Here is a 23,074-nt window from a genome sequence, read left to right as displayed (position 1 = left end):
ATCACTTATTGCAGCATGACTGTGGTGCTCTAACACGCTCCCCTTGCATTCAGAATGCGTTTGGATGTACCTCAAATTGCATTTTAAGATCATCTCGCCTTAATGAAGGCACTGCATTTTAAAGGCCTCAAAAAGGGATCCTGCATTCGGGAAGCTACAGTTTTCATTCAAGTGATTTAAAATAAACTGCTATTTCACGGCATCCGAACGCGGTCTTAACAAGGCACGCATTCTCAAAGGTGGATTTTCAAAGTGGATACAACCATTCAAGCGATTGTGCCTTCTCCACTCCATAATAGAGAAAGAATAGTTAATAGTTAGGATTCATGAAAAGAAGAAGAAGAAGAATCGATGCTCATTTCTTGTGCCTGCTTATGTTAGATGGCGTGTTTCATGGAATCATGCAAATGAAAGATGAAAAAATTTCACTAAACAAATGCCCAGATGAAGCAATATCACCAAAGGACTGTGACAGTAGTTCATACATGGCATCTACTCTACATGAATCAGCAGCTACATAGCATAAATGTGGAAGAGAGATCTACGCCTTTCCTGAAGCTTGCATGGGCCTCTGATATATCAACTGCAAAGCCGAGTACATAGTGCTTTTACCTTAGCATCAGTCGATGCTTCTGACAGTGGATAGCTGCTGCTTCTACCATTGCTTTGGCATGTCAAGTTGAGTTGATTGCCCGTTATTGTCGACTGCAACAAGTTGGAAAATTCACTTTATTTTTTGTTTTTGACTTGGGGGTTTATAAAGCATAACAAGATGATGTTGGTACAACTGGGCCTGTTTGGGGGCCACCCACAGAAATGTGCTTAATCAGTTTATTTCTGACAGGTGTGACACGTGGGATCAGCATGTTCAAATTCATCCCAGTGGTTAAGATCATGTACATAATTGTGGCCCACCTGCTTATCCAATGGCATCTTTTTTCCCCTTTCTTAAGGGAAGGGCCATTCTTGTGTCCTGGTTCTTATGAATGGTTTAAATCTTGCACATGTGCCACACAATCACACATTACAGGAGGTGGTAATTTGATATTTTCGTGAAAGAGGTTGAAGGTGATTCTCCCACTGATTGTGCCAGTTTTGGTGCAGGTTTAAAATTAAATGGCTTTAATGTGGCACCCAAACAGGCCCAAAGGGTTTTTAGAAGAATTTTTAATGTTAGCATGGCATGGGTTTGATGGAAATTGGCCGTTGGGAGCACTACCTGGTGTATTTCTCAGATGGCATCCATTTCAAATATCATTGTGTGTGTGACTCTGTGTGTGTGTGTGTGTGTGTGTGTGTGTGTGTGAGAGAGAGAGAGAGAGAGAGAGAGAGAGAGAGAGACAGAGAGAGAGAGACCATGCACGAGATGGATCCTGACTTGCAGCTCCACCTTGACGTGGGAACACAACTCAAATAGTGGCACCAGGAGCAATGGTCATTACCATTCACCCCTCGGAAGAGCATGATCAAGCCGCCCGTAAACCTGTGAAAGTTAACATGGGTTTGGATTAGATTCCATTGGATCATAACGATAATGATGTGTGAAAAATCTAATCTACTCGGACGGAATAGAAATATGCCTGTAGATACAATGTGTTAATAAAATCATCCATTGTTAAAAACCCAAAACCAACCAGATGGTTCAGCCGGCAGGTTCTTGTGGGGTTTGAACAAGACCAACTTTCTACAGAACAAATACTCTACCAGATGTGCTATAGGGGGTTTAGCTGCTAGATTCCTATCATTTATTCACTATACATGTCACGAGTTAAACCAATGTCTGGGCTTTAAAAAAATGGCACGTTCTGAAGAAAAATGAATTATAAGGTCCTGAGCTTTAGCGAATGTATAATCTGATTGTCCGTCCCATGGTTCACTGATCCAGTTGATCTGATGTTGCCCCTGTGTCGATAAGTGATGCCCCAAAGTTCACAGAGATTGGAAGATCCTAACCTATCGATATTTGGCCAATTAACCATTGAATGTTGATCAGTAGATTGCTTTTCTTATCTATGTCTAGGCCACTAACCAAAGGGTTAGGATCTCCCAATCTCAATTGGACTGCATACAATCACTTAGGCAATTTGATGCAACCAAAATAACCACACAAGCCGATTAATCAAGATTTGAAGAAAAGCCCCACATCTCATGCGTGCACACTCTGCACATGTGCACAAGAAAATATCCACTTTCCCTTTTTAGCTCATCACTACTTGCCTTTTCTTTCAAATCTCTAGATTAGGAAATTCCATTTTTCTTTCATATCTTTATATTAGGCTTAGACTTTTTTCTTATTCTTATTTTCTTAGATATTGGCTAGCTAGGAATTCTATCTTTAGATTCCGTAGTTTTATGGCAAATTGTAAAGACTGAATATAAATAAGGCTTGTGGCCTATGGTATAAGATAAGTAGGATGGCATTCTCTTTTATGAAATTCTCTTATTTTTCTCTACGGTATTTTATTTTATTTTTTATTTTTTTATTTTTTTTGTGAGGGGGGGGGGGGGGGGTGATCTCTAGTTCGAGACAAGAGAACTATTAAGCTTGCTCAGTCTTTCATTTGCGGTCTCTAGCATTTGGCCAGAGGATTGCTGGGTTCTTTCCCACAATCTCTCTCTCTTTTTTCTTTTCTTTTTTTGTCTTTTTATTTTCTTTTTATCTATTTGCTTCTCCTTTCGGAGTTTACATTAATTGATATCAGAGCAAGTTCTGCTCTTGGGAAACTAAAAAGAAGAAGAAGAAGATGTCATGGATAGGAAGATGTTCTCATGTGTCGTACAATTATCCCTATCAGTCCTTCATTCGTGGTCTCTAGCATTCGGCCAGAGGATTGGTGGGTTCTCTCTCTCTCTCTCTCTCTCTCTCTCTCTCTCTCTCTCTCTCTTCTTTCAGAGTTTACATTAATTGGTATTAGAGCAAGTTCTGCTCTTGGGAAACTAAGAAAAAAAGATGTCATGGATAGAAAGATGTTCTCATGAGTCATACAATTATCCCTATTCGAACTCCCGTGCCTTTCCATATCCATCACACTATTCTTATCCGAGTTACCACGACGATCAAGATCGCTATTCATATCACCTTGGGTCATATCCATTTTCATATGTGCCTTATGGTGATTCTTTTCAACACCCCTCCTCACGTGTTGGGGGGGTGATCTCTAGTTCAAGACTAGAGGACTGTTGAGCTTGCTTACAATCTTTCATTCATGGTCTCTAGCATTCGGCTAGAGGATTGTTGGGTTCTTTCCCACAATTTCTCCATTTCTTTTTTTTGATCTATTTGCTTCTCCTTTCAGGGTTTGCATTACTTGGTATTAGAGCAAGTTCTGCTGTTGGGAAATTGAAAAGAAAAAGAAGATGTCATGGATAAGGTGTTCTCATGTGTCGTACAATTCCCTATTCGGACTCCTATGCCTTTCCATATCCATCGTGCTATTCTTATTCAAGTTACTTCATCGATCAAGATCGCTATTCATATCACCTTGGGTCATATCCACTTTCATATGTGCCTTATGGTGATTCCTTCCAATACCCCTCCTCACATGTCAGTTATTCAAAGCATCCTATCTTATGGAAATATCAGTGACACCTAAGATTCAAAAGATGCAGAGGGAGAATTTGCAGGAAGTCAAGAAGGAGATTGAAACATTCAAGGAAGATATTGCAAATGAATTTGAGGAACCCAAGGAGTTTGTGAGAACTTGCTTTGAGCCATTGATTGAACAAGAAAAGCTTTATGGGCTTCAATCTGTTTTATCTAGCGTTCCAAGGAATGGCGTGGCTATAGATAGTGTGGCAACCAAAAAGGAATCCTCCTTTGGATTGGTTGATGGATCAATGGTTAGATCGGAGGAAATTCAAGTAAAACCAAAAGATCAGTCGACGGATGATCCAATTGAAGAAACTGAAGGTTTAACAAATATGGATGATCTAATGGTCAAAGAGATGGATAATGCTGCAATCATAGTAGCAAACTCCATAGGGGTCAACACAATAGTACCATCTCAACATCAACCAAGGTATGCAAATCGGAAGCCAATTGTGACCAAGGGGCCACAATCAACGTCTAGAACGTGGAAGATCAACAAGAAGCAAAAGAAACGATGTTGTGTGTTTCAACACCATATAATGCACAAGCTACCCGTCAAGTGTGTAGGTCTCCACCATCAACTGTCAATGAAGCCGAAGAAGACACGCTACAAACAATGATCTTCGGGGGAGATTAAGAGTACTAATTTAAACTCGATGCCGAGTTTTTTTCAAAGCCAGTGGAATTGATGCAACCAAAATGGCTACACAAGCTGATTAATCAAGATTTGAAGAAAAGGCTCACATCTCATGCGTGCACACTCCACACATGTGCACAGGAAAATGTCCGTTTTCCCTTTTTAGCCCATCACTACTTGCTTTTTCTTTCAAATCTCTAGATTAGGAAATTTTCTTTTTCTTTCATATCTTTATATTAGGAAATGAGTAATTTAAGACTTTTTTCTTTTTCTTATTTTGATAGTTTCTTATTTTCTTAGATATTGGCTAGCTAGGAATTCTATCTTTAGATTCCGTATCATGAAGAAAACAGTATGACTTAGATTGGCACATGCAAATTTTTTTTCTTATTGTGTTACTGTCTACTCCCGTTGGGAGTGAGTTGGTTCAAGTCAAAAGCTTTGGAAGGGAAAGGTGAAGGCTAAGCTTGACTTAATGGCTTGTAATTTAACAAAGAATATGGTCCTTGATAGAGTGGAATGACAGGACAAGATTCTTGTGGCCAACCCCAATTAGTTGGGATAAGGATTAGATTTATGATGGTATACCATCTACAACCAATGTTTTCAGTATTAGTATCAATGCTTGTGAGCACCTTTGGGATATGGAAGCGCATAGCTATCGAGTGCGAAATATCGCATGTATTAAGGAATGTATCACTGTATGAGGGAAACATTAGGAAAATGATGGAAATTTTCAATGAAACTTCAGGAGATGTTAAAAGAGACATTGATTCCATACTTGGAACTCAAAACATTACAAAAAACGAGAATGCATAATAAGTTTCCTTTTGTATAGGGTCCTAAAGTATGTGTTGTTTGCTTTGTAGTTGGACAACCACTCGGAAACTACTCTTCTTGGCCTTTGTTCACACTATCACATCATATGTTAGTGTGGTTGGAAGCGGACCTTCAGCTTATCACTGGCAATCTGTTCAGGGTTCCAAACTCAATGGTGGTTACTAAACATGAGGGTTGCGCTTGTTGTAGGACTTAGCATGCATGCACGCATACTCTACCAGGCACTATCCTCAATGCAATGAGAGACAAGTGTGGCCGGTAGGAAGGTACTCTCCTGTCTTTTTAAGCAATGCTACGTGAACACTTCACTTTCCATGCTCGGTGTATGGCCCTAACCAAGAAGATCGTAGAACTGCCTTTAGGGATTAATTAAATGTAGTCAGGCATAGCTTTGATGGCCCTTGTTGCATTAGAGGAGACTTCAACATTATGCGATATGCAGAAGAGAAATCCAAGGATGGTAGAGTTTCTCCAGCCATGCGCTCTTTTTCTCGTTGGATCGAGTTCCATGCATTGGTGGATCCTCCTTTGATCGGCTCGAGATTCACATGGTCTAATTAGAGATCGGTCCCAACTCTGGCACGCCTGGACAGATTTCTTCTGTCAGGGGAATGGATCAAAGCATTCCCTCTGTTTTCGCAATCTGCGCTGCCTTGTCTGACTTCAAATCACAGTCCAATTATTCTCTCTATGGAGGAGGACAACTGGGGAACGAAGCCGTTCAGGTTTGATGCATCTTGGTTGAAGATCGAGGGTTTCACGCAGCTTATCTCAGAGTGGTGGAAAGGGTTCAAGATCAATGGTTTTGCAGGGTACAAATTTAGCAAAAAATTGAATATGCTGAAGGAGAAGATAAAAGGTTGGAAGAAGGAGGATCTTCGTAGAAGGCGGGAAGAAACTGAGGCCATTCTGCTCGAGATTCAGTCCATAGATGTTGCGATAGAAGATAGGCCTTCCGATAGTGCAATTTGGGCCAGAAGAGCCAAGCTAGTTTAGGATTTCTCAGACAGGTGTCCGAAGACGAGATTTCGTGGAGGCAAAAATCCAGTAGTAAGTGGATAAAGGAAGGAGACAAAAGTACTAGATAGTTTCACTCTCTGGCTAGTGCACGAGCCAGAAAGAATAAGATCAGTAGTCTTTTGGAGAATGGAGTGCGGATTGAAGAGAAACACCGTATTACAGAGGAGGCCATTTCTTTTTTCAGAAATCTTCTTCAGGCAGAAGGTTGGCGTAGACTGACCCTGAATTTCCTTTCGTTTCAGCGTATCTCTGAGCTGGAAGCTTTGTTTCTTGAATTTGAGTTTACGATCGAGGAGGTTAAAATGGCAGTCCAGGCGTTGGGAGGTGATAAGGCTCTCCGTCTTGATGGTTTCCCAATTTTATTTTATCAGCATTTCTGGGATGTTTTGAAGGACGATCTTATGGCTTTCTTCAAGGAGTTCTTCATCAACGGTAGGCTGTCCAGATTGATGGGGGCATCTCTTATCATGCTTATTCCTAAGATTCGTGGAGCGAAATCTTTGCAAGACTATAGGCCGATCAGTCTCCTCGGGGGGCCCTATAAAGTTCTGGCCAAAGTCTTGGCTTCTCGATTGAAGGGGGTATTAGGCAAGATTATTTCCCATAATCAAAGTGCGTTTATTCCTGGAAGACAAATCATTGACAGCGCCCTCATTGCTGCCGAATGTCTAGACTCAAATCATAAATCTGGAGCTAAGGGCCTTTTATGTAATCTTGATTTAGAGAAGGCATATGATCACGTCGACTGGCAGTTCCTCCTGTATATGCTCCATAGGATGGGTTTCGGGACCAAGTGGATATCTTGGATGAAGGAATGCATTGGGTCAGCTTTTTTCTCGATAATTTTAAACGGGTCCCCTAAAGGTTTTTTTCAGAGTTCAAGGGGCTTGCGGCAAGGAGACCCTCTCTCCCCCTTCTTATTCCTTATCGTGGGTGAAGCTCTCTCAAGTATGTTAAGCAAAGGTCAGGTAGAAGGTATTATTGGTGGTTTCATGGTGAAAGGTATGGACTCCCCCATTTCTCATATCCAATATGCAGACGACACCCTTCTTTTTTGTGAGGCAGATCTCAATAAAGTCAGTAATCTCCGCACCTCTATCCGTTGTTTCAAAGCAGTTTCGGGTCTTAAAGTGAATTTGACAAAGTCAAGGATGATTGGTGTCAACTTGGCTGCTGCTGAATCTAAAGTGTTTGCTGATTTTTTTGGTTGTGCTACGGGATCACTTCCGACAACCTTTGTTGGTCTCCCGTTATACGTAGGTAAACCTCCGTTGGTTTTATGGGATAAAGTTATCGATAGGTTTGAATCTTACTTAGCCAGGTGGAAATGCAGATATTTATCTTTAGGCGGGCGTCTTACTTTGATTAAAGCGGCTCTTTCTAACCTTCCCCTATATTTCATGTCTCTCTTCAAGTGTCCAGCTAAGATTCTTGCGATTTTGGAAAGATTAAGATGGGACTTTCTTTGGCATGGGATGGAGGATAAGAAGAAATTTCATTTACTCGATTGGAATGAGGTGTGTCAGGAATATCAAGAAGGTGGGGCTGGTGTTAGAAGAAATCTTAAAGCTATGAATCAGGCCTTACTAGGCAAGTGGTGGTGGAGACTTGGGACTGAAGAAGGGGCGCTTTGGAACAATCTAATCAAATGCAAATATGGGCGTACGTCTGATGGCTGGTGGTCCAAGGACTCCTCCTATAGAGCTTCTTCTCTATGGAGATGGGTGCTAAGCTCCAGTAAGGAAGTTCGCAATAGGATCGGACACTCTATAGGCAAAGGAGACAAGACCCGATTTTGGGAAGATATTTGGGTAGGTTCCTCGGCCCTGAAGGAGGACTTTCCCTCTATATATCGTCTGGCTCCCAACTGTTCCATCGCGGTCGCTGATTGCTACTCCTTTCATGGCAATGAAGCGGTTTGGCATCCCCCATGCAGAAGGAATTTCCATGACTGGGAAATTGAAGAATTTGCGGCTCTTCTCAACCACATTGGTAATTGTCATCCAAATATTCTTCAAAATGATAGGCATGTTTGGAGCCTTGATAAAAAGGGTCTATTTTCAGTGAAATCCCTATATCTTTGCATTGGCAGAAAATCAGTTTTACCTGATGAGGTAATGATAGCTAAAGTGTGGAAATACAAAGTGCCTCCTAAGATTACAGTTTTTGGTTGGTTAGTGGGGAGAAGGAAAGTCCTTATAATTGATAATCTAAAGAAAAGGGGAATGATAAATAATATCAAACATTTGTCTTTGTTGCATGGCAAATGAAGAAACGACAGACCACCTATTCATTCACTGCCCTTTTTTCCAACAGGTTTGGTCAGTCCTGTTGTCTTCGTTCGCAGTCTCATGGTCTTTCCTGCATTTTAGGGATCGTCTTCTCGCAGCCTGGCAAGGCGTGTCCCTGGGTAAAGATATTTTTGTGGTTTGGAGAATGTCTCTTTTAGCCGTTTGGTGGGCAGTTTGGGAAGAAAGAAACAGTAGATGTTTTAGAGATGTCTCAAATTCGGTGGAGTTCATAGTTAAAAGGGTGCACCAATTTATTTTCGAATAGGCCTTGAATGTCGTTAATTTGTCTTCTTGTAATTTTTCTCTTTTTTGAAGAGTGTGTGGCCTGCTATCTCAGCGGGTTCTCCCCTTTCATGTTTCCTTCTTTCTTTAATGAAATTCGCAGTTAATTCTCCCAAAAAAAACACTTCACTTTCTACGATTTTGCTGTGCTGACACTTGGACACTCCTGGACAAAATGACACTTCAAAATTTGTGTGGACAAAATGTACTAGACTCCTAGTGATGTCATCCAATAGTGTCGTGTGATGTACACTTTACATGAGGTGTCCCAACATTTTTTCTGCACAAAGATTTCATTTAACCTCCCTCTCTTCTTTATTTTTTTCTCGTTATGTAAATTTATTTTGTCGAGCTAGAGATCTCTCACTCTTAGTCCTCGAGATTGCCTCCATTCTCTTGTTATTGAAGTTACCCATAAGGACTCTCTCTCTCACTAGATTCCAGTTCATTTTCCATTACATGACCAATGTAACCAAAAAGTACACGCTTTGTTATTCCTTTTTGTTCTTTTTTTGTTTGGTTTCTAAATATATTTTAACATAGCAAGTGATGTTCATAAGATCTACTATTTCCCCTGGGTAATTAGCTGTGACTTTTAATGTTTTGTTAATCAATTATTTGTTAGGTATTTGTTACCTAAGAACTACTAGTAATTTGTTTCTATTGGAACTATGTGAACATTCTTTCTAATTTCCTTCGTATTTAATGTTTTCATTGTTTTATTTTATTTTATTTATTTACTTAAATTGTTATTTATTTGTGTACGGAAGTGTCTCTGTGCCTAGGTATTTTAAGTTTGCCATGCTGGACACTTTAGGACACCTTGACACTTGACGGCGTGCTACATGTCTAGGTAACACTGTTCTGAACCGACGAACTTTGTCTTGGATGAGTTGAATTTCTGTCTGTCTGCAAAAGAGATTGATGGGCAGAACAAGTCTTTCAGGCAAGCACAAAAAATAAGATGATGAAGTCTGTGCCCTCTTTATTTTTGGTGGGAAGATACAGGTACAGACAACCATCTTGGACAACTTAGCTGTCCTGAGACCTTTCTCAAAACATTTAGGGGAAACCACATTGGGCTGATTAGATCAGGCAAGAAAAGAAATGCATCATAACTAAACAGAAATTGAGATTTGATACTCATTGTCATGTAGACTGCACAAAAGGCAGGCCACACCTTGAGGAATAAAGCTCAAGAGAGAGATACTATTCACACAAGAATGATGATGGATTTGGTTCTGGGAGTTGCCAAATTCTCACTTCTACAGGCTGGGAAGGATTTGGTCTGCACTCTATTACAAGAGATGAGACTAAGACAGTACAAACTAGATGATTCGATGAAATCTCAAAATGGCTGGCACAGCTGGTTTTGGGAGCTTTGGATGAGGAGTCGATGTGAACTCTTCATCAGCAATGTTTGAGAGATTATTCACTTTGTTGCTATTCGGAAATCCAAATGTTCAAGGAGATTCTCAAAATAGTTTCAAAATGGCATCTTCATCATAGGAAATCAAGCTACTATCATTGATGAAATTCATGAACCAGAATCTAGTATAAATCAAGTTTGCTAGATTGCTAAAACCCTCTATTCCGGATTGCATGTCTTGATTCTGGATCACTTGCAATCATTGTTGCTAATTCAGATGACCCCAAATTATGGTTCTATACCCTTATGGTTGACTAAGTCATTAAGTTTGTTTTTTTAATCTAGGAAGCTATACTTTGATTTACGCAAAGCATATAATGCTATTCACGTAGTATTTATAATAATGACTTCCATCCTTTCCTATATTAGTGACCACATCAGTTTGTATATATAAACACATTGCGTATACTTGGTAGTTTCTACCAAACTGACCCAATTGACACTACCTGCAACATTCCACATACAGGAGCACTGCATACCCGATACTGTAGCAGAGTGGTCTGCGTTCCAGGTAGCCCGTGGATAAACATCTTGTTCTATAATGTGGGAGGAAGAGAAGCAAATGAAATTGCTAACACCTTAACCAAAGAGAGAGTGACAAGAGTAATTGTATGTATTATGGACTCAAAGTGCCTTCTCTAGTGCACTCTTTTGTTGGATGCGTGAGAGGTTTGCTAAGGCCACACAAATATGCAAGGGATCCCATCCACGTGCCACAACATGTGCCCGTGTGGAAGACAAGTGCAATATCCAAGTCATCCACCTGGTGGGTGGGTCTGACCTTGTTGATGTTCACTTCATAAATCAGGCTTGTATGGGGGTCACAATGTGCTGATCAGCCAGGGCCCCTAAAGTTGGCCCATGTGGGCAAAAGCTTTAAACATAGGCCCTGTGTTTAGGCCAGGCCAACAATGAAACGGCCGGCCAGTACCATCAGCCTAGTTCAATCATCAAGTAGGACATTATTATATATAAAGAATGGATGGTTTAAAGACCACTTGACACTTGTTAGCGGTTCCCACTCAACACATGTGTAGTTGAAAGACACTCTTTTGATCGAGAGTCATGTTGCACTGATCCAAACCGTATGTATGATCGAACTTGTCGTTGATGGAATATCCCCCCAAGAATTATTAGTTTCGACTACTTCAAACTTTCAATTATTTTAATCTTTTTCTGTAGGGCCAGCCTCATAGGTCTAGGGCCTCTCCAGCTTGATTAGGACCAGGGTTGAGCTAGGGTACACCCCAGCCTAGCCCTAGCTCAGACTATTGCCACCCAGACTCAGGTGGTCACCATGTTAGAAACAGGTGATGGCTTATAAAACTTCAGCTGTACATTGTTTCGTGAACTATGGCCAACAGGATTGAAGGACCAGCCTGATTAGGCCAGGATATAACGGGGACCCCCTTATGGATGGCTCGAATATCTAGCTCTGAGCCATGCTCGCACGCATACGGTGTGCACATGATCCGCCTTCCCCACGAGTGTGGGTGTAGCAAAGCTCAAACAATAAAGAAGGACACCAAGGAATTAGATACTGTGAACACAGTTAATGTTGAAAACAAGTAACTATTGGAAGTAAGTTTGCGTTTACATTTACATGCATACGTATGTAAGTAACAAGTCACACCTGGTGTAGCATACCACCAGGTCCCACCCAAGATAGAGGAGGTTGGTGTTAGGTAGGCAGCCGGTCATTGAACTATGGCCAAATGATGGTAAGACTTCCTATTTCAAATGATTGGTAAGATTTGCAAAGCCAACCCTAAATTGCTGGGAGAAGCCTATTCTGGCCATCCCAGATTCACAGTGGCTATTGGCCACCACCCAATCAACAACCCAGATCTTGTACATGAGTATAGGGGCCGTCAATGGGCCAGGCCTGGGGTCAGCTTCGGCCTGGATTTTGCAACACCTATTCAGTGGCAGAAAATGAAATGAAAGGGGTACCAGACAGGCATGTTTAGAGGATATACAAACAAACAGATTTTAGCAACTTACCCAATGATTAGAAGAGTTAGAGCAACAACCCACAATATGTATTGATATGGCTTGTGTTTTGGCTTATTCAGAGCAATATCATATCCTGGAGGGACATATTTACGGCTGATCCATCCAAATTGAGGGCGAATCAGAAAAACGAATCCAAGAAGAAACCCTGAAATAAATCCTCCAATATGAGCAAAGTTGTCCACGTGTGGGAGGATTCCCATGGCTAAATTGATCACAATGATGAACAAGAGAGTCAACAATGCTGCCAACTGACAATAAAATTTGAAATAGTTAGGAAAATGGCCACAATGTAACCAAAAACTGGGAAATATATGATCCTGAGCTAGAGGAAATTTAGAATACTTGGGCTTGGAATGTATACAGGTGGTGCATGTGGTTTATTGATCCATACTATTAATCTGTTGGGCCCATCATGGATAGCCCATGCACTAAAAGTCTCCAATATCTTAAGATCCTAGTCATCCAATCTTTGCCCTTTTTTTGTTGAAGGTGGACCATCCAATCCTAGTTGAATTTACTAGCTATCTTGTAGTGTTAGGTACTTAGAATCATTGTTCGGAGTATCCCAGATATTATTGAAATATCCCTGATATTATCCATATCTCCAACTCGGTGATACAATAACACTTATAGCGATACCGATAACACTGGTGGTATCAGAAATTCCAAAGTATCGACGATACATCGCTAAGTATCGCCAATGTATTGATATCACCAATACTTTTTACTGTTTAAATTCCAGGTGTCTCTTGTATTGCCAGTGTATTGCCAATATTTTCAACTATGTAAATTCCAGGTGTCACTTGTATCGCCAGTGTATCGGTGATATTTCGATAATATCACCAATGTACTGGTATCACCAAACAAATTTTCATTTCAATTTTTTTATGGGCGCATGGTTGTATGATGAAATGCATGTTTGGATGTATGTATATGTATGCAAGGAGTGATGGTTGTTGGTTGGTTGGATGGATGGATGGATGTGTATATATGTCCATGTGCATGGATGGATGGATGGATGGATCTTGCACGTGTGTTTGTATGTATGTATGTGCATACATGGATGGATGGATCCACCATTTTCCCCATGTTTCCCAATGTTTTTCCTATGTCAACGATACATGATTTTAGGCCTCATTAAAGGGAAACTTATTATTTAATTCCTAAATATGCAAATATGTGTCTTTTTTTTGCTATTATTTGATTCTTAAATATACAAATATGTGTATTTTAGCATCTCCTGAAGTTTCATTGAAAAATTCCACCATTTTCCCCAATGTTTCCCCGCATTTCCAGGAATCGGCAATAACAATATTATTTCCGTATCCCCAGCTAGCGAAACTTGTAACGATACTGATACTTCAAACACTGCTTATAATTGATTCATCATTGAGATTTTCGACCATTGCTTTGGGGTGGAGTGGTAACAATAGATCAATGGTATGGATCACCAAACCATGGAACCAGTTGTACACTCAAAGGGCCCTGGGACACTACATATCCTCAGGTAGAGGATCATGTAGTTCCAACTAAAGTCTAAACAAGCTAAATCTCTATAGAAATCCTATTTCCATTAAATGCAGTAAGTTCCACTGGTACCTTATTTGCATAGATTGTCCAATTTGTGATGAGTTCGGAAAGCATGCCGCCTAGTAATCCAAAAAGCGCACCAGAAGCACCAACAGAGATACTTGATTGGATAAAAAGAGCAGACAACAAGCTCCCACCAAACCCAGAGATGACATACAACATGCCAATTCGCACTGTAAGAAGACCAAATGGGCTTTAGATTCTTTGATAAATGCTTCTCCATTCCAGAATTTCAAATTACAGTGCAGAGAATGCTCATAAACAAGACAATGCATCTTGAAATATGATCATTGATATAAGGAGACAAATTCATAAATAGAATAGTTAGCAAACTACCAGTGTATATGTACATAAAACAAACACATTTTCCCAAACTCCTGCATATGATAACACAAGTAAGCATTCACAGGTGAATGGATGCACAGATGTACCCGTTGATAATATTGTGGATATTAACAACAAAGATAATGATTTTAACTACCAATACAAACAGCAAGGCATCATGTGTAGCTTGGACCTAGAGTGTATGAAGTTGACTTGGTTTCCAGTCTGTACAAGTGGGGCCCACAGTTCAGTGACCCAAATTGTTGATATGATGGGCCTCCCAGTGGAATGTGGATGGCTGTGCACCAAAAATTCCCCAGACTCGAAAGATCCTTCCTAACCTTAGAATAATTTGGCTTCTTCAGGTTGAGTGCAGACCACTGCTGTTTTTTTCTTTCTTAACCATCTATTGGTCGGCCACCAATTGAAGGGTAGGATGTTCCCATTTGAGAGACTTCTTATGCATGGGCTCACCAAAAGTGGGATCCATAATATCAATTTTTTGAATCACTGAACTATGGAACCCATCTGTAGAAACAGAAAGCCATGTACTGTACGAACTCCCAGCTTGGGCACGGTATAATGCCTCTATAACCAATACATTTGGGCCTAAAGCAAACAATAGATACTGAAATTTATTAAACAGGTGAAGCTGAAAGATGATTTGTACATACCAAACCCAAATTCTTGCTCAAGCCGAATTCCAATAAAAATAAGACTCAACATATTGGCAAGTATATGGACAACCCCAGCATGTAACCAAATGCAAGTGATAAGTCGCCATCCTTCGTGTCCACCAACCACTTTACTCACTTCTAGAGCTCCCATTTTCTCTAGCCTGAAGGAATAATGAATGTAATGATTAGCCTTCACAATTAATAACTACAAAATGTAAAAGAATGTAAACAACTTTCTTTTTTCGGTAATATAGGATTTATTATAAGAAAAGTGGGGGAGCCGAAAGCCCACTTCAAAGGAATCACATTACAGACAATATCTGACCAATTACAAGACCTAGATCCCTGGCTAGAGGAGCCACTAGACCTGCAGCCATGAGCAAAAGGCATTTAATTCTAGCAATAGTAGATGAGATCAGAACTCAGGTGAAAGGTGTGACTGTTCCTCTCCCCCCAGATGGCCCAAAGGACAGATAAAAAACAATGACTCCAAATGGAAAAATGCTTCTGTCAAGAGCAGCCTACTAGCTGTGAGATAGAGAAAGGCATCGACCACGGCACTTGAAATTGCTGGAGGCACCACTCACAAACTGCACCCATATAGGAACAATGGATAAGGAGAGGATTAATGTTTTCCTCATCTCTAAGACATGACACACCAATTCACTAGAACCATATTTCTCTGTCAAACGCAATCTCTCGTCAAAATATGATCCCTTCCCCGCTAGCCATGCAAAGGCAATGGCCCTCGGGGGATCTTCGGATCTCCATGTCCAGCCTGTTGGAGAAGAGGTCCATCATCCAACATGCAAAGGATTAAATTGTGGGGTGTAAGTTTGACACCTTTAGATTATTAAAATTATACAACTTGAGGAATGAAATTAAATGGCATATCAGCTATCATCCCAGGATTCCTTCCTTCAGGAATGAAATTTAAAATCTCAAGTTACTACCACATCCACGTGGTGTATGTCTAACGCCTCTAGAATGGCAAAGGACTAAATTGTAAGACTTTTAGTTTCACTAACTAAATGAACCAAATAACTGACTTCAAAGAAAAGCACTCCACCCTCTAGAAAGAACTGACATTTTGTAATACTTCCTCATCAGAATAGATCAAGATATACAAGAAAATCAGCACATGCATTAATTGTTTGACAAAGACGGTGAGGTATATCTGAAGTATGAAACAGGTGTGCCTTCAATTTCTTGTGCGTGCCTTCATGAGTGCTGTGGTTGTTTGACAAAATACATGCAGATACCCTCTAGAAAGCTCCAAGCATGAAATATTTGACACAAAACGCCAACCCACCAAGTATTTGCACATAGAAAGACCCCAACTAGATTGAAAGCATAACAAAGATCAACCGTTCACTAACCAGACACCCTCAAACAATTTCAAAATGCAGTCCAATGCTCCACATGACACCTGCTTCCCGCATTCAGATATAAGAGAGAACAATCTCTTGCCTAGATGCACCTCTTAGGCCTCTTCTGATTGTGGTGTTATGGCTACTCATGCCTACATAACATCAAATCACAATCACAAATGCCATTTTGTTAAAGCTTGGTGGTCAATTTCATTTCATTTTGGTCTATTTGTACATTTGACCAAAATGGACGCAAATGAATCATAATGAAAGAATGCGGGTAATATTCTCCTACCATTTTGGCCAGACTTTTTCAGAGCATTGTAGGGATTTTACCCAAAACAACCTTCCACTAGAGTTCATTGGGTTTGAATAATATAAAACTTCCCTTTTATTTCCTCTTTTGGATCAAATCAACACCTAGGGCATATGTTGACATCACGAGCAAGGTCATGTGAGTATGAAGACCAAAAGATTTCAAGATATCTTAATGGTCTTAACTCGAACATAAGAAATAAATTGGCTTTCAAAGATGCAATTACTATCAAGTATCGGTTTCATATTGGAGAATGTGTGTGGATAGTTTTGCGATCAACCGGCTTACTATCAAGTATCGGTTTCATATTCCTCGCTTGGATGATATGCTGGATATGTTGCTGGAACAAAGGACTTTTCAAAGATTAACCTAAGGTATGAATAGCATCAAATACGTATCCAACTTTAGGATGAGTGAAAGACCATATTTAAGACTCAAGACAAGATGTGCAAGTGGCTTGTCACGCCATTCGACTTTTCAAATACACAACACTTTCATAAGGTTGATGGCAAAGGTACTCTGCACTTTTATAAGAAAGTTCTTAGTTGTTTATTTTGATGATATTCTTGTTTTTAATCATGATTCATCTATTCACCTTGATCACTTATGACAAATATCTGATGTCCTACACAGGGAGTCACTATTTATTAAATTGAAAAAGTGCCCACTCATTTTCAATAATATTATGTTTTTTTTTTTAGTATATTGTGTCTGCTAAAGGGATTAAGGTTTACCAAGAGAAACTCAAGACTATTGTGTAATGACCCACCCCATAAACCTTTCTTTCCACAGCTTGATGACAATTTACTAGAGATTTATCCAAAATTTTAGTACAATCACGCACATATCACTGATTGCATGTGCGGAGGCAAGTTCAAATGGAATAAAGCAGCGGACCAAAGCTTCAATGCCATTAAAAAATAAATAAACAAATAAGATGACAAAGCCTTCAGTTCTTCACTTCCGAACTTCAATGAAGTCTTTGAAGTGAAAATCGACGCTTCAAATGTTGGCATTGGTGCGGTGTTGAGTCGGAAAGGAAAGCCAATCACTTTCTTTAGCGAAAAGCTTAATGATGCATGAAAAAACTACTCCACATATGCTCTCAAGTTCTATGCAATGGTCCAAGCGCTACAACATTGGAGGCATTACCTAATTCATCGGGAATTCATTCTAACTCGGACCATGAGGTGTTAAAATATCTCAACTCCCAAATTTTCACTTAGGGTCTATGACAGGGATACCGGTGTAGGAGGTACACATTCAGAATTTTCTAAGTATGAATTTTTCTCAAGCATTGTAAGAAGAAATTTGATATCAACAAAATTACTTCTCCCTCTCTACTCAACTATTCTTGTGAGTGTACTCTTGTCCATTTCTTTGCAATGCAGGTGTCGAAATCTCATTGACTCGATAACTGGATTAAAACACACAATTCCAGGGCAATCGCAACCAATGGCTTGGTGGACCACCATGAGGGCAGATTGCGTCCCAACACTAAGATCTGATACTCCTAACCACTTGATCACTGATCTCCTGTTGAATGTGGACCATTGCTCATTGCTTCCTCCACTTTTTCTTAACCATTCAATTTCAGGATGCTAATGCAGCATCTTAGATAATCCAAATCATCATGATTTTTTTAGCCATTGCTCCTTCACATGGCGGCCCATCAAATTAACCGTTCAAATATCCCTAGAAGTGCATCAAGCACTGCCAATTCCCATATTGCCAACTTCAAATTAAATTTACCGACAAAAATATTCGTCACAATTTTTGCAAAATCATGATTTGAAAATTCAAGATTTCCCAGTCTAGAATTTCCCATTAAGGAAACACTGATAACAACCAGCACCCCAAAAACAACAAACCACTGCCTAAAATCCCCTTTCCAATCAATTTCTTTCTTACCAAATCTGATAAAGAAAACCCAACTCATTATTCATATCAACAACAATTTGAATTCGATCTAAGAAACCCAATCAAACAACAGGAGAAGAGAGAAAGAGAGACTAACGTTGACGAAGAAGGCCCGAAGAGCGGGTTCTCCTTGAGAGACTGGAAAGAGAATCTGCCGAGGAATCTGAGAATGCACGAGCCAGAAGAGTTCTTGGGGCAGTTATTGATAAACATGGTGACGGCGAACACCACGACGTTGGCGAAGACAAAGGACGGCACCATCCATGGGAACCACCGGCGGAACGGCTCGAACGGCTGGAACCGCGGGGTCGCCACCGGTACTGAGACCGGCGGCGGGACGGACGCCGGTGGCGGAGCGGACGACATGGAATCGCTGGACAGGGGATGGATGGTGTTGTCGCTGCTGCCCCGACGCGGATGGACCTTGATCTCGATTTCGGAGGGTGATTCCCTCCCCATCGGAATAGATTCTTTTCTGAAATCTTTTGAGAAATCAGCAGAGAATTTCGATCGCAGGAGGAGAAGAAGACGAAAATGGGAAGGATGGGAGATATGGACAGAGGAGACGAGGAAAAAGACAGAAATCGGCGGAGATTTGGGAAGTTGAGAAAAAAGAGAAAAGGAAAAGCGTTTGGTGGGAGACCGGAAGAAGGAAAGGCAGAAATCGCAGAGGGGGAGAATTGAAATTATAACTTTGGAATAATTGTAATGACAACCCTCTATTTATGATAACTGTAAACACCTCCCCTTTAGTTTGCATAATTGGAAGTAGCTCCACAATTTTTTTTAAAATTATCTTAAAAAAACAAAAACACACGCACCACACACTCACGCCTTAGTGGAATTTCACCACCTATGGGTACTTGAACCCTCAACCAGGTGTTGAAACTCCCTGGAGTCTACCGCCGGAGTGAGAGCAAGGACCCACTTGGAAGTAGCTCCACATGGTTTACAGATATATTGTGTATTCTTCCACACGGTGTTTTACTGCCTTTACTTTTGAGGAATTGATTGTTTCACACGCTGTCTAGAGGGTAAGTAGTTATAGAAACGTTGGCCTATAATAATGCATGTATGATAAACTTAAAAAATTCGGATGATCTAATCATCAAGTGGCCAAATATATAAATTTTGGGATCTTTTGGTGGGGATGGTCCACCTAGGGCTTATTTGGTTTTTCAATTATACTGATATATGGTTGTAAGTGAGTATATTACTCTTGTAACGATGTGATAATGTTACTTCTATTTTACTGAACCGGTGATTTGACTACATTTTTTGGTTCACGTGGAAATTAATACAAAATCAGTAATTTTATGACGTGAAAACATAATAATTACAATTTATTTTACCTACTTCTTTTATAAGTGTATTTGACTCTTTATTTACAAGTTATAATTTTAATTCAAGCAAACACTTGAAAATGATAATAATATCTCATTTACTTAAAAACCAAATAGCTACCTAATGATTTATGTTGGTTGTCATCTATTTGTAACGATGAGTCTTACATCTGAGTAAAATAGACACAATATTCTAGTTGGACTAGTATTACTAAAATGGTGTGGAGAATTAGGGAGAGTAGTTCCGGTGGATTTCAAACTCCTCGACTCTCTAATTTATATAAAAAAGGTTGGGTCCTGAAGCCTACATATAACAAAAGTTTTCATTCTCATCCCATTGCTTCTCTAAGGGTATAAGGTGTGAGAGACTACACAATGCATTGACTCTATTTTATCTCCGTACTCAATGCACAGCATGATCCTTTGTAATTCTGCATACAGCTTACAGTTGGTATTAGAGTGACTGTGCATCAGATATGGCGAATCTATATATGAAACCCTATGGCTGAATATTTGAATCTCAATTAGAGATCAATTCCAGATTTGGCCATCGGATATTGTTTGGCATTTATTTTTAGCTTTCGGTGTATAGTAATGGGCTATACCCCATTGAGATTAAGTGTTGCAAAAAAAAACCATTCAAGCAGCCATGCTCACCAGCGGATCACAACAGGAGCTAATTTATGGCACAATGATCAGAAGTTAAACCCCATTCAAATTAATCGCGATAGGGTCTATATTTTTTACATCTTACATTATGTGAGTTGGTGTTAATGCCGGCCCAAGCAGTTGTCATCGCTGGATGTCAAAAAGGAGAAAGAAAGAGGAAGATGGATAAGAGAACCTAGTTGCTCGTTGTCGATGTCCGACTACCAATCACGACCGTTCGCAGCTTGTTTCGACCTCTCTCTTTTGACTCCGGCGTTTAGCAGAGACAACAGCGGCTTCCATATATTCTGGTGAATCCCTCCTTCAAGAGCAATCCAGGAAGATGAAGGGTGTGTCGTTGTTGGTTTTCTAAACCAGAATTGAAATTGAGATTTTTTTACCGCAATGTGTTAAGTGCGGAAGTATGGCGGAGCTATATGGTGAAGGCTATGTCCCAGAGGATGAGTGATTATAACCTATTTAAAATCGTGCCAATTTAAAAATAAATTACCTAACATAAACTAATTAACAATTACACTAAGTAAGTCAATATAACTCTAAAGCTTCTAAGTCAATATAACTCTAAAACTTCTAAGCCAATAAAGGATCTAATCACATAGATTATCAACGTAACGCCCTGAAAATCGGCACCTGAATACATAGACTTTGGTCCCGAGTTCCCGGGTGTTAACCAAATGAAAATGCACGTGTGTCCTCATTCAGATTCAAATTCATTTTATACACAAATAATTAGAGTTGCGCAATTCAACTTAGGGGAACTAAAGCGAGGTAGAGATAACAAAAGATTTAGAAATATAAGGCTAAGGTTAAAAATACAATTCTAATAGTGATGATCATCCAAAATGGGAATTATACAAGCCACACGTACACGCGATAAAATTTACACATAAAGCGCATAACTAAAATAAAAGCAAAGTCTTCCAATTTCGTTCGACACTCCCAAGGTATCACGGTGAAAGTGCAAGCCGACCAAAGTCTAGCCGCCAGAGGCTCTGGTAGAACCTGCATCAACAGCAATGCCTGGTTGGTGTTTTAAAACACTGTCCCAGGTGGAAGTGAGTAGCTAACTCAGTGGTTCCATTAGTTTTAAGTTACACATGTTATCAACTCAATCAGTGCAGTTAATGATAAACAAGACATCAAATATTTCCTAAATACTCTTGTTAAGTGTATGAATGAGATTATGAAATGATGCATGTACCTTTCAATCCAACACTCCCTTATATGCAACTTCAACGCCTATTTCATAAATATTAACACTCCCTCATCACACGACTCCAATGCCAAAATCGCCATATCATATCCAATGTAATGCAATTGATGTGTATGTTAACCGAGTAATTATTAAGTTTCTTCATCCAATATATTGGTAAAGCTAGGATACCGGCATTATATCACGAGTCCTTATTCGGATCACGTGGCTCGCTGCTGCACGTAGTGGTTCATTACCAGTGTCCCTTGATCCAACTTTAAGTATCGCCCGCTTATCTCGCTAATCAGCAATTTCAAAGGTACGATATAATACCCAAAGGTATGAGGATCAACCCGGTATAGGTCGTCACCTAAACACCGAGTATGATCACTCAGTTTCGAGGTGTGGGCTTATCACATAAAAAATACATAAAGGAAAAGGCTCGTCACCCAATTTAATTCACACCCGGGTCGTTTAAACGGTACTCTGGTAAGGAACCATCGGCCGGGTAATTTGATGGGGGTCATTCAAACAATGACTTATCACCTCCATTGGTACTCACTGATCACTACGGGGAGGCTCGTCACTCCAGCGTAGGCCAATAGCTCGAACACGATGTCCCATACTACCGTGCCCCGGCTCACGAGTCTTAGGGGGATTGTATTGCATTAATGGTTACAAATGGAGGATCCATTAGGAACGTGATATTCTAGATTTAATTTAGTCGTGTTATACATTGTGAACATACATGATCAGTTGGCTAGTGGACTAATTTGATTGACCTTGGAGAACCCCAATGCATATAATTAGCGGAAACGGCGATTCGATCTTAATAACCCCAAACTATTGATTTTTAGGCTAAAGGAGTAACTTGATTGATTTGGTTTGTTAATTAAGATCTGACCCCTATTTATCTCGGCTTTAGGTAGATCTTTATTTAGTTATGCTTATCTCGATTAGTTAGTGATAAGTCGGCTAGATTTGGACCCTACATAAACAAATCCCGAGGCTAAACTCGATTTTTAAGTGATAGGGCGGATTCGTTGGCTTCCTACGGTTGATTGATCAGATTTTTGCAGTTCTTTACTGGTACTACCCATGTATAAACTCACTTCGAGCATCAAGGGCCAATAAGTGACAATATATGCTAGTCATATCGAAGATTTTCAAGAGTTTTTGAAAATTCAAAATAGCGAAAATCCAGAACGTTACAATTAAAGATATGCAAATAAGCAATTAATATATATAGACAGTGTATATGTGTGTGTCTGAGTGTACTACCAATCAATCAATAAGCATTCATTTAATCATGCATGTCATAATGTAAACATTCAAACACAAATTCATAATTAAATAAGTGTGCAAATGACAATCATAAACACAAACATGTATAGTGATTTTGCTACTTGCCTATTCAACTCCCGGCGGACGCCTTAACCCGTAAGTGTACTGGATTTTATTATCATAGGTTTTAAATCAGGTTCACCTCTAACCTTTACCGTCATACACAACGACTCTAAGATTTATGCCATACATAAGAGCAATAGTTATACTCCTGAACCCAACAAT

The 23,074-nt window shown here is 39.9% G+C and overlaps 1 protein-coding gene across 3 annotated transcripts; it reads right to left on the bottom strand.

Annotated features, from left to right (window-relative positions):
* Positions 1–331: 331 nt before the first annotated feature.
* On the bottom strand, positions 332–18,972 carry LOC131252878 (RHOMBOID-like protein 2). Of its 3 annotated transcripts, XM_058253638.1 has the most exons (6): positions 18,399–18,967; positions 14,693–14,856; positions 13,704–13,867; positions 12,093–12,352; positions 1,357–1,483; positions 332–705 (listed from the first exon to the last, which is right to left on the bottom strand). In XM_058253638.1, exons 1-6 carry the CDS (start codon positions 18,758–18,760, stop codon positions 580–582), a joined length of 1,203 nt encoding a protein of 400 aa, XP_058109621.1. In that variant the 5' UTR covers positions 18,761–18,967; the 3' UTR covers positions 332–579. The 3 variants fall into 3 exon arrangements, 2 of the variants coding, with proteins under 2 accessions (XP_058109621.1, XP_058109622.1); XR_009174733.1 differs by lacking the exon at positions 12,093–12,352 and having other exon boundaries at positions 607–705; positions 18,399–18,970; XM_058253639.1 differs by lacking the exons at positions 332–705; positions 1,357–1,483 and having other exon boundaries at positions 12,097–12,249; positions 18,399–18,972.
* Between the last annotated feature and the right edge of the window lie 4,102 nt (positions 18,973–23,074).

Source organism: Magnolia sinica, chromosome 8 (genome assembly GCF_029962835.1).
Source record: "Magnolia sinica isolate HGM2019 chromosome 8, MsV1, whole genome shotgun sequence".
NCBI lineage: Eukaryota > Viridiplantae > Streptophyta > Magnoliopsida > Magnoliales > Magnoliaceae > Magnolia > Magnolia sinica.
This window is presented reverse-complemented; position numbering and strand designations above follow the sequence as displayed.

What these genes read in the sequence shown, in the direction of transcription:
- LOC131252878 (XM_058253638.1), bottom strand. Translation starts at nt 18,760, where the DNA reads ATGGGGAGGGAATCACCCTCCGAAATCGAGATCAAGGTCCATCCGCGT. An exon ending in GGACAATCTATGCAAATAAG is followed by an intron (nt 12,353 to 13,703) that starts GTACCAGTGGAA and finishes TTTTATTGTCAG; the next exon opens with TTGGCAGCATTGTTGACTCT. An exon ending in CTAACTCTTCTAATCATTGG is followed by an intron (nt 1,484 to 12,092) that starts GTAAGTTGCTAA and finishes TAACTTTCACAG; the next exon opens with GTTTACGGGCGGCTTGATCA.